The following is a 12,369-nucleotide window of genomic DNA, read 5'->3' on the forward strand; positions in this document are numbered from 1 at the left end:
AAGAAATTCCTGACCAGTCATTAACTGACCACTAAGCTAAGTGAGCAAAGACTTATAGTAACTGTAAACTATAGGGAATTGTAGACTTTACAGAACTAGTTTAGTAAAGTCACTAAACAAATAACTATAGCAATACCAGTCCCTGGGAAAGGGGACAGTCTGAATTCCAGGGTTGCCACAGTGTATTTACCTGAAATACTAGTTTTCAGTAAGAACTTATGAGATGCACAAAGGAACAGGAAAATATGATCTATACACAGGAAAAAAGTAGTCAATAGAAACTATCCTTGAAAGGGTCCAGATGTTGGACTTAATAATACTAGACAAGGACTTTAAATTGGCTACTATAAATATGTTCTAAGAACTAAAAGAAACTATGTCTAAATAATTAATGTATGAGAATATCTCACCAAGTAGAAGCTATCAATAAAAAGGTAGAAATTATTTAAAAAAAACCACCAAATAGAAATTCTGGAGTTGAAAATACAATAACTATGAAAAAATGAAAAATTCACTAGAGGGGCTCAGCAGTAGAGTTGAACTGATAGAAGAAAGAAATCAGTGAATTTGGGAATAGGTTTGTTAATATAATTAAATTAAGATCTTTATTAAGGTAAGTACAGATCCAATCTGAGGAACAGAAAGTAAAAAGAATGAAGAAAAATGAACAGAGCCTCGGAGACCTGTGGAACACCATCAAGTATACTGATAAACCCGTAACTGGAGTCCCATAAAGAAAGAAGAAGGAGGGCCTCCCTGGTGGCGCAAGTGGTTGAGAGTCCGCCTGCCGATGCAGGGGATACGGGTTCGTGCCCCGGTCTGGGAGGATCCCATATGCCGCGGAGCGGCTGGGCCCGTGAGCCATGGCCGCTGAGCCTGCGCGTCCGGAGCCTGCGCGTCCGGAGCCTGTGCTCCGCAACGGGGGAGGCCACAACAGTGAGAGGCCCGCATACCGCAAAAAAAAAAAAAAAAAAAAAAAAAAAAGAAAGAAGAAGGAGAAAGATGCAGAAAGAATATTTGAAGACATAAACTCCCCAGATTTGGTGACAAACATTAAGCTACATATCCTAGATGACTTCCAAATAGGATACACTCAAGGAGATCAATACTTAGACACATCATAGTCAAACTGTTGAAAGACAAAGGCAAAAAATTTTTTTTCTTTTTGGGCGCACCACACGGCTTGCAGGATGTTAGTTCCCTGACCAGGGATTGAACCCAGGCCATGGCAGTGAAGGCACCAAGTCCTAACCACTGGACTGCCAGGGAATTCCCTAAAATTAAGTTTGTATCAAGCTAGATTGTTTTAAGTTAAGTGTTGATTATAATCCCCAGGCAATTACTAGGAAAGTAACTAAAAAGAAAAATAAAAGAAACAAGTGAATTGAAATGGTGCACTGAAAGATAGTTCTTAATGCAAAAGAAGACAATGATGGAAGAATGCAGGAACATGACAGAAGACATATAGAAAACAGCAAAATGGCAGATGTAAGCCCTACCTTATCAGAAACTATCTTAAATGTAAATCAATTAAAACCTCAAATTAAAAGGCAGGATTGGCAGAATGGGTTAAAAAAAACCATGATCCAACTAAATGCTTTCTTCGAAAGACACTATAGATTAAAAGATACAAACAAAAGATACTAGTGAAAGGAAGAAAAATGATGTGCCTTGCAAATAGTAACCAGAAGAGAGGCGGAGTGACTATACTAGTATCAGACAAAATAGACTTTAAGACAAAAGTTGTTATTAGAGTTATAGAACATTTCACTGTGGTAAAGCGTCAGGCCCTCAAGAAGATATCAATTCTTTCATTTCTTTCTTTTTTTTTTTTTTCTTTTGCCCGAGCCTCAAGGCTTGTGGGATCTTAGTTTCCCGACCAGGGATTGAATCCGGGCCCATGACAGTGAAAGCGCCGAGTCCTAACCACTGGACTACCAGGGAATTCCCAATTCTGAACATATTCATACCTAATAACAGAGCTCAAAATACATGAAGCAAAATACATGAAGAGGGACTTCCCTGGTGGCACAGTGGTTAAGAATCCACCCGCCAATGCAGGGGACACAGGTTCAAACCCTGGTCCAAGAAGATCCCACATGCTGCGGAGCAACTAAGCCCGTGTGCCACAACTACTGAGCCTGCGCTCTAGAGCCCGCAAGCCACAACTGCTGAGCCCGTGTGCCGCAACTACTGAAGCCCACGTGCCTGGAGCCCACGCTCTGCAAGAAGAGAAGCCACCGCAGTGAGAAGCCCGTGCACCGAAATGAAGAGTAGTCCCCGCTCGCTGCAACTAGAGAAAGCCCGTGCACAGCGACGAAGACCCCAATGCAGCCAAAAATAAATAAATAAAAAAAAATAAATTTAAAAAAATACATGAAGAATTGAACGGAGAAATAGACACTTCAACAATAATAATTGGAGACTTCAATACCCTGCTTTCAGTAAGAGATACAAGTAGACAGAAAATCAGCAATGAATAGAAGACTTGAACAACACTAAGTCAACTAGACCTAACAGACATCTATAGACTGCTTCACCCAACAAGTGCAGAATATACACGTTTTTCTCAAGTGCATATGGAATATTCTTCAGAATAGACTGTATGTTAAGCCATAAGAAAAAAGCCTCAGTAAATTTAAAAAGATTGAAATCATATGAAGTGTGTTCGCCTACCACAATGGAATGAAGTTAGAAATCCGTATAACAGGAGGAAATTTGGGAAATTCACAAATATGGAAATCAAACACCCTCCTAAATAACCAGTGGGTCAAAGAAGAAAACACAAGGGAGATTAAAAAAAATAAGTGAAAATAAAATCACAACACACCAGGGACTTCCCTGGTGGTCCAGTGGTTAGGACTCTGCACTTTCACTGCTAAGGGCCCGGGTTCGATCCCTGGTCAGGGAACTAAGATCCCTGCAAGCTGTGTGGTGCAGTCAAAAAAAAAAAAAAAAAAACAAACCAAACAACCCACAGTGACAGACCACTTCACACACACTAACTAGGATGGCTAGAATAAAAGTGATGGACAATAGTAAGTGGAGAAATTGGAACCCCTGCTCTTTTATAGTGGTGATGTAAATGGTGCTGCCTTTTGGGAAAACATCTTGTCAGTTCCTCACAGTGTTAAGCATAGAACTGTCATACGACCCAGCACTTCTTCTGCTCCTAGGTGTCCACTCGAGAGCACTGAAACTGTACGTTCACACAGAAACTCGTACATGAATGTTCATAGCAACATTATTCATAAAAGCCAAGAAGTGGTAACAAGCCCCCAGTTCATCAAGTGATGAACAGATAACAACATATGGTGTATCCATATAATGGGATATTATTCAACAGAGAAAAGGGATGAGGTACTGATTCATGCTACCTTGAAAACAATCAGTGGGATTTCCCTGGTGGTCCAGTGGTTAAGACTCTGAGCTCCCAATGCAGGGGGCCCGGGCTCGATCCCTGATCAGGGAACTAGATCCCACATGCCGCAACTGATGATCCTGCATGCCACAACTAAAGATCCCACACATGGCAACGAAGATCCCAAATGCCGCAACTAAGACCCCGTGCAGCCAAATAAATAAATAAATATTAAAAAAAAACAATCGTGCTATCTTTTGTAAGTGGTGAAAGAAGCCAATCACAAAAGAACATATAAAGATTGTATTTATATGAAATGTTTAGAGGAGGTAAGTCTGTGGACTTGGAAAGGAGATTAGGGGCTGAGGAGGGAGGTGTTGGTGAATGACTGCTGTTGGGTGTGATGTTTCTTTTGGGGGAGATGAAAATTTTCCAGAATTAGATAGTGGTGATGGATACAGAACTCTGAATATACTCAAAGTCATTGAGTTACATGCTTTAAATGAGTGAATTGTTTGATACGTGAATTATATCACACTAAAACCGTTAAAATAAGATATACCTGTTAACATTTGTCAGGGTCAAACGTGGTTTTATCTTCTGTGGCATAGCAACTTTTTCTTCTTTGAAATCTTTTGTTCCAGTCTGCTGTTGTTGAGGCTTTCTGTTCGGAGGCCCATCCTTCCTGTGCACAAATAAAGAGAAAACATAGAGAATAGTCCTGATGATGTTCATGACAGCCTCCCGTGGGCAGGCTGCTCTGTGTGTGCTTTTTTTTTTTTTTTGCAGTACGTGGGCCTCTCACTGTTGTGGCCTCTCCCGTTGCGGAGCACAGGCTCCGGACGCACAGGCTCAGCGGCCATGGCTCACGGGCCCAGCCGCTCCGCGGCATGTGGGATCTTCCCGGACCGGGGCACAAACCCGTGTCCCCTGCATTGGCAGGCGGCCTCTCAACCACTGCACCACCAGGGAAGCCCCTGTGTGTGCTTTTTGATGGTCGTCTGTGCAGCCCTCATCACAGCACTTTGTGGTGCCTCATGTGAAGAAGGAGAACTGAGGCTCAGCGAGGTTAGGTTGCTGGCCTGGGGACATGGAGTGGCATTCCAGGGCAGGCTTGCTTCCAGAGGTCGCTCTGCTTCCTGCTGTGCTGACCGCCTTCAGTATCATTTTAACAGTGATACCGTCCTTCAAAAATAGGCTTTTGTGGGCTTCCCTGGTGGCGCAGTGGTTGAGAGTCCGCCTGCCGGTGCAGGGGACGCGGGTTCGTGTCCCGGTCCGGGAAGATCCCACATGCCGCGGAGCAGCTGGGCCCGTGGGCCATGGCCACTGAGCCTGTGCGTCCAGAGCCTGTGCTCTGCAATGGTAGAGGCCACAACAGTGAGAGGCCCGCATACTGCAAAAAAAAAAAAAAAGGCTTTTGTTTGCTCAATTTTGGGCTTTTGGCTTACTCAGTGAAATCATTTTATATAGAGACTAAACTTTATTTCAACCAAATTTTATTGTAAATTTCAGGCTTCCTGCCGTGCGATTTTGGCGGTTTGGTGTGTTAGTTATAATAAGCTGTGATAGGCCCCTGTGTTCTTTGTCTGGAATCAGGCTGTTCCCAGAATCCTAGCACTGTCAGTTGATGAGCTCAGCCTGTAGGCAAGAAGAAATCATCAACCAGCATGTTATTCCGGAAGAATGACCAGGGGCGGTAATTCTAGAAATCCAAGGGCTGTTTTCAAAGCTTGTTCCCCTAGAGTGCGTTCTTTGCTATTTACTGGACGCAAATTGTAGCTTGTTTTTGGGCAGTGGTTGTGGGACAGTCTAGGTTACTCATTAGCTACCAGAGCGCCGACATCCACTGTGGGAATTGCCTGTTAGAAGCTTGGTATTTTCTGTGGCCAACAGACCTGCTGCGTTTTAGGTGGAGACAGCACAGGGTGGCAGAGACCAGAACCTCTGCACTGTGAAACAGAGATCAAGCTACAGGCCTGGCGAGGCTTGTCACCGCGTCCCAGCTACTCTGGCTGATGCTTTACCCTGTTAGAATGGGCTTCAGAAGTCAGCGTAGGGCAGTGACCTCTCCCGTTCTCCCAGAGCTGATTCTTCATCTAGAAAGATGGGACTTATTGCTAGATCTGCTGCCAGCAGTGTGGGGTGGCTGGGCTTCTGTCGGGAGGGAAGTGCAGCTTGAGTGAGCATGAACTGGGGGTGGGGAAGGCCCCCAGGGCCCCAGCGCATGGGTTTCTCCCAGGTGTCCTCACCACCTGGAGGAGGATGGCAGTTCGGTAAATTTTGGGCATAAGTTTGATTTGAACGCGTTGATCTGTGTGTGGTGTCAGTCCCCTATGGCCATGCTCGACTTTCTTTAAAGCCTCACCTTGGACAGGAGTGTGGGAACCGGAGCAATTCCCAAGGGTGTTCCCAGGGCTGCCGCTCAGGCACAGCCTTGCCCCGTAGGGTGGAAGCAACACCACCAGCCAGCAAGGACCAGCGTTTGTGGGCTTGTGTCCTTGGCCCCCGAGGTCTTGTCTCCCTTGTGTGATGAGGGCACTCAGGCATAGTCCAGTCAGTGGACCAGGTGTCCAGCCCACACCTGAGCCTGCACGAGTCTGAGGTCTGAGGAAATCTGATTTTCTTCCTTGTATCAGCTGCTTTTTTTCCCAGATGTTCAAAAGGTTTTTTTCTTCTTCTTTTTTTTTGGCTGTGCCGTGTGGCTTGTGGGATCTTAGATCCCCGTCCAGGGATTGAACCTGGACCTTGGCAGTGAGAGTGCAGGGTCCTAACCACTGGACTGCCAGGGAATTCCCAGGATTTTTTTTTTTCTTTAAAGTCCAGTAGTTTTATTAGAATATGTTTTGGTGTGTGTTATTTGGGGTTGGTATTCCCAGGTATGCGGTGTGGTTTTTTATGTGGTTTTAAATCTTTTATTTACTTTGTTTAATTTCAGGAAAGCTTTTTCAAATGGCGCACTTTAGGCCGTTCCACTGCTCAGTTGGCTGTCTTCCTCAGGGACTCCTACTGTCCATACGCTGCATCTTTGTCCATTTTCAGTATTTGCTGCTTTCTCCTGTATCCTTTATCTCTTTATTCATTTCTTTTTGCTTTAAATAATTTTGTTTCTTTTCATCTTCTGTTTCTCTCTAGACCTCTGTTGTGTTTATTTGTTCTTCTGTTCCTTCTGTTTCTTAACTTATTTATTTTAAAAATTTATTTATTTTTGGCTGCATTGGGTCTTCGTTGCTGCGCGCGGGCTTTTTCTCTAGTTGCGGCGAGCAGGGGCTGCTCTTGTGTGCGGGCTTCTCATTGCAGTGGCTTCTCTTGTTGTGGAGCACAGGCTCTAGGCACGTGGGCTTCAGTAGTTGTGGCACACGGGCTCAGTAGTTGTGGCACGCGGGCTCAGTAGTTGTGGCTCGCAGGCTCTAGAGCACAGGCTCAGTAGTTGTGGTGCATGGGCTTAGTTGCTTTGCGGCATGTGGGATCTTCCCGGACCAGGGCTTGAACCCGTGTCCCCTGCATTGGCAGGCAGATTCTTAACGACTGAGCCACCAGGGGAGCCCTCCTTCTGTTTCTTATTCCTCATTTTTTTTTTTTTTTTTTTGGATGTGCCACGCAACTTGTGGGATCTTAATTCTCCGACCAGGGATTGAACCTGGGCCCTTAGTAGTGAGAGCGCAGAGTCCTAACCACTGGACCACCAGGGAAGTCCCTCTTATTCTTCATTTTTGAAATGATTTTTTAAATTTCTAATTTACCTGATTTCTCTTAACTAATGTCTGAGTTTTTCTATGATTTTTAAGTGTCTTCCCTGTTTTTCTTACTGTTTTCCAGCTTGTTTGGAGATAGAGGCTCCAGTGTTGCTCTGGTCTGTGCGCTGCCTGTCTGCTGGGTGTTGTTTTACTCTTTCTCCTCTTCCTTGTCGTCTCTGTATGGAGTGTAACTTGCTTGTCTTACGTGGAGTTCGTCCTCTGGGCTGTGGCAGGGTTGGGGGGCAAGGTCCAAGGTGGCTTTCCTGTCGCACAGACTCCCTCCTCCACCGTCTTCACCAGGCAGTGCTTCCGGGCTTTCCTGGGCCCTGTCCACTGGCCTCTGTGGCCCTCCCTGTCCCTCGTCACTGTGCCAGCCCCCGGTGCTCACGCTCCGCCCCGTGTAGTCCCCCGGGTCTGTTTGGGGCTCTCCCTTCTACTTCCCCTTGCCCAGCTGTATTGCTGTGAGGTCTTGTGGCTTTTAGTCATTTCCCTTTTGAGGGAACTGTGCTCAGAGATGCGGAGTAATTTCCCCTTGGTTGCAGAGTTAATCAGAGTTTGCTTTTGTCCTTGGACCCCTGTGCCTCTCCTCTGGGGGAGCCTGACCTCCCCTGATTGAAACAAATGTGTGTGTGTTTGCTGTAAATTGGCTGATTTTAAAACAGCTTTGGCTGGAAAGCCCTAGCTTCTTGCCCCAGCCCTGGTCTTGTTGCCCGGAGGGAGTGCAGCTTATCCATTCGCTTCTTTTTCTTCTGCTGGTTACCCCTAAACTCCAAACTACATGCTTTTGGTTTTATTTTGTGATTTACCAGTCTGGGGTAATAGCTATAGATCCCCGTAGTTTGTTTAGCATGATGCCCCCATCCAGTACCTCCTAATCTTTTTATGATTTCTGCTCTGGATCTGACCCGTCTTGACTCTGCACAACACAAGTTCCTGCCACGCAGGGGTCTCTGTTTCCCTTGGGCTTGGGCAGGTAGAGCTGAGTGCGAGTACCGGAGAGCAGCACAGACACACAGGTTCCTGCACCCTTGTGAGAAGCACACGCGCACACAAATGTGTACACGCAGGCACGCACACTTGCGCACACACACGTGGGCCCTCCTGTGCGCCGTGCTCCGTCCACACTCAAGCCAGGCTGTGGGCAGAAGGTGCCCATGACCTTGTTTTCGTGGCCCTTTCAGTCAGGTCAGGAAAGGTGTTACTTTTTCAGGAAAACTTAAGGAAAAATTTGCCCTTAACCCGCCGCCCCGGGGCATCAGACCCGCTGCTCTACACGGTGCCCCCTTTGGGTTCTCGGGGCACCTCTTCCAGATGAGGAAGCTGGCGCAGCTGGGAGCCGCCTCCCTGCAGTGCACTCAGGGCTGAGAAGGAGGGTCAGGGTCCCCTCCCGGCTGCCCCCCTGGTTCCCCAGAGCCGCCTGCCGGGCTTGTTTTGTTAAAGATCTGCAGCCCCCCCTCCCCCCCACTTGGAATGGCAGCTCCCGAGGGCAGGATGTGTTGTTTTAACCTAAGTCCTGGCACCTTGAACAGCACCTGGGGGGTAGCCTGCCTCTGTGCCCTGTCTGGGCCAGGGGCTTTCTAGGGTAGGAGTGGCTCAAAGGAGGGTTCCGTTACACTTGGGCAGATGTTAAACCCTGCTTATTGGCGAGTTAGTCATGAAAGATAACTGGTGTTGTGGGAGTGCCCTGGGGAGTGGGAGGCTGCCTCACTGCGAGGTGAGATAAGCTCCGAGAGCGGGAGTGATGGAGGCTGGGCGGGTGGGCAGCGAGTCTGCAGGACGGCCTGGCGAGCCCAGCGTGTGGGCACCTGTGAGGCCCCAGCCTGGCAGTGCTCCAATGTGGGCAGTTGCTGTGGCAGCCCTTCCTTCCCCTGGGAATAGAGTCACCGAGCCAGGGACTAGCCTGGGGAGGGCCTTTAATAGTGAACCTAATTCCTGCTTTCCAGAAGCGATGGAAATTTACACAAGTGTGAACTTACAACTCACCTGCCCTGTGTGATGAGCAGCTTATATTTTTACAGTACTTGTTAAGATGTGTGGCCCTGGAAAAATCATCTCTGCTCTCTAGGCCTGTTTCCACACCTAGTCAAGGTGGACTGAAGCTGAACACACATGCCGACACTTGTTGAAGGAAGGCCGATTTAGCACTAGATGCAGGATCTAGGGGAAGTGTGACTGTCATGTATTTATTTAATGTACCTTCCATCCTTTTTTAGTATATTGGATGATTCCCAGACTTCATTGAATATTATGAAAGTGGACCTATCAGATTTTGTAGGTTGGTGAATTTCATAAAGAAAAAAATTTCGAAGCCTACAGTAGTTAAATCTTTATAATTTTAAAAATTATCTGTGGCAGTAAAAGTCAATTTTAGGAGTAAACTATTAGCTGCTGATGATAGCTAGCACTGCTTTGAGAGTTTCCAGGTCCAGGACGGTGGCGAAAAGGCAGAGCTAAACATGTGCTGTGGGGTGGCGACTCCCCTCTCTCCTGGGGTCTTCGTGGACTTGCCGGTCCTGATGGGGAGGGGCCGCACCAGACTGCATCGGAGCCCGGCTTCTGCCTCACCCACCTCCTGCCTGGCTTCAGGTGGAGGCTGGTTGCTTCTTTCCTTGGGCTCCTAAGAGCCGTGATTCTGCATTTAATTCTGATGTGTCAGTTTTGTCAGGGAGTGGGTGTTTGTTTAGAGATCAGTTAAAGCAAGATGCATTTGTGTTCTCTTTTTTCAGGCAAAAGTAAAGAAGCAGAAATAAAGAGAATAAACAAAGAGCTGGCAAACATTAGATCAAAATTTAAAGGTAAGTGTTTAATCTTTGTCATGAAATGTTCTTTTGTAAATTTTATAAAGTAGGGACTTTATCTCATCTTTATTTTTTTTCGCTTCAAACCAAAGTTAAGGTCTCAGTACAGTTACTGTCCTGGCTTTGTTGGTGTTTAAAGTCAAGCCAGTGGTTATTCTGGAGTCGTTTGATGGTTTGTGTAGAATTGATCAGAGAGCGGGTCCCCTCCTGGGGCCAGCCTTTTCCTGGAGCTGGAAGGACGCTTGTCTAGAGCAACTGTCTCCCCCTGGCCCCGGACTCTGCTCCACAGGGTGCAGGAGCACGTGAGCCAGTGGACCCGATGCAGAGTGTGCGTCTCGGGTGGGGAACTGCTCTGCGTCGAAGGCTTGCACGGTCATCTGAGCTCTTCCAACGTGGACGTGTCTTCCTCTGCGTTAGTGAATGATGCACCACGTTGTCTAATCCACTCAGGGAGACAGCCTCTCTGCGAGCCAGATTTTGGGGCGGACACCTCCCCTGAGCATCCTCATTGTGAGGAATTGTCAAGTGTAGATTTTCAGTCTTGGGACATGTTTATGAAAGACTGGTTAATCCCTTAAGTCTTAATTTTTCAGTTGAGTTTGACAGATTTGAGACCTCGTTCAAGTCTGAGCAGATGTTAGCCACGGGAGTGGCTGAAATCGCCCAGAAAAAATGAGTAGAGGAGGGGGCCAGGACCGAGACCCAGGGAACGGGGGGCAGCAGAAGACAGGATTTCTTGGGGTGGGAGCTTTTTCAGGGTTTGAGAATGGACGTCCTGTGTGATGAGATGATGCGAACACTCATGGAATTTGAGTTGTTACTAACATATATCCCCTGCTGAGCCCTTGGAAGGTATTATGCTTTACTGTTAACCAGGCCCAGGGATCCGCTAAGAAGGTCTGTGAAACTCTGAAATTGTATGTGAAATGGTTTGGTTATATGTATTTGTGTGTGTGTGTGTGTGTGCGTGTGTGTGTGTGTGTATGTGAGGGGTGGTCTATAACTTTCATTGCTTAAAAAATTTTTTTTAATTTAGACTTAATTTTTTGTAGAGCAGTTTTAGGTTCCCAGCAAAATTGAAAGGAAGGTACAGAGATTTCTTGTACCCGCCCTGTCCCCACACATGCACAGCCTCCCCATTATCTGCTTCCCTACCAGAGCAGTTCATTGGTCACAGTGAACCTACATGGGCACGTCGTCATCACCCCAAATTGATACTTCACATTAGGGTTCATTCTCGTTGTACATTCTGTGGGTGTGGACAAATGTATGCTGACAGTGCCCAGGATTATAGTCTCACACAGAGCACCGTCACTGCCTTAAGATTCCTCTTTGCTCTCCTTATTCATCTCTCCCTCCCTTCGACCCCTGGTAACCACTAATCTCTTTACTGTCTTGGTACTTTTGCCTTTTCCAGAATGTCATAGAGTTAGAAGCATATGGTTATATGGCCTTTCCCCATTGCCTTCTTTCACTTAGTTATACACATTTAAGGTTCCTTCATGTCTTTTAGTGGCCTGACAGCTCATTTCTTTTTAGTGGATAATATGCCACTGTCCAATGTAGCAGTTTCTTTATGCATCCACCTATTGAAGGACGTCTTGGTTGTTTTCGAGTTTTGGCAATTATGAATAAAATTGCTAAAAACATCAGTGTGCAGGTTTTAGTGTGGACATAAGTTTTCAGCTCCTTTGGGTAGATACCAAGGAGCATGATTGCTGATCACATGGTGAGGGTATGTGTAATTTTGTAAGAAACCGCCCAGCTGTCCCCCACAGTGGCTGCACCATTCACATCCCCACCGGTGCCGGATGAGAGTTCCTGTTGCTCCACGTCCTCACTGCGTTTGGTGTTGTCAGTGTCTGGATTTGAGCTGCTGCGATAGTGTGTAGAGGTATCTCATTGCTTTTTTTTTTTTTTTGCGCTACGCGGGCCTCTCACTGTTGTGGCCTCTCCCGTTGCAGAGCACAGGCTCCGGACGCGCAGGCTCAGCGGCCATGGCTCATGGGCCCAGCCGCTCCGCGGCATGTGGGATCTTCCCGGACCGGGGCACGAACCCGTGTCCCCTGCATCAGCAGGCGGACTCTCAACCACTGCGCCACCAGGGAAGCCCCTCGTTGCTATTTTATAATACGCATTTCCCTGATGACATGTGATGTGGAGCATCCTTTCATGTGTTCATTTGCCACCTGTATGTCTTCTCTGGTGAGGGGTCTGGAATGTGCACTACTTCCTAAAAGGGCGTGTATAATGTGGTGGTGACAGCTCGGCTGCCTGACCGCCCCCAGCTCGCACTTGCCCTGATAGCCAGTTACTAGCTGGGTTGCCCCCTGTGGAGTGACTTACCCTCCTGCGCCTTCACAGGGGGTGCTGATGGCCTCAGGCTGGGTTCTCTGTGAAGCAGACCCTGTGATGGGGTTGGAGGACAGAAGATCGACTAGAAAGTGACAGCGCGGGATCTCAACAGGAAGCAGGC

The 12,369-nt window shown here is 47.2% G+C and overlaps 1 protein-coding gene across 2 annotated transcripts in view; it reads left to right on the plus strand.

The window, feature by feature from the left end:
• AP2A2 (adaptor related protein complex 2 subunit alpha 2) overlaps positions 1-12,369 on the plus strand; it is a 65,257-nt gene that overhangs the window by 16,792 nt on the left and 36,096 nt on the right. For both annotated transcript variants that reach the window (XM_060103218.1, XM_060103219.1), the window contains exon 2: positions 9,822-9,890. In XM_060103218.1, coding sequence (XP_059959201.1) covers positions 9,822-9,890 — 69 coding nt within the window. The remainder of the gene's footprint in view (positions 1-9,821; positions 9,891-12,369) is intronic.

Source organism: Mesoplodon densirostris, chromosome 7 (assembly GCF_025265405.1).
Source record: "Mesoplodon densirostris isolate mMesDen1 chromosome 7, mMesDen1 primary haplotype, whole genome shotgun sequence".
Taxonomy (NCBI): Eukaryota; Metazoa; Chordata; class Mammalia; order Artiodactyla; family Ziphiidae; genus Mesoplodon; species Mesoplodon densirostris.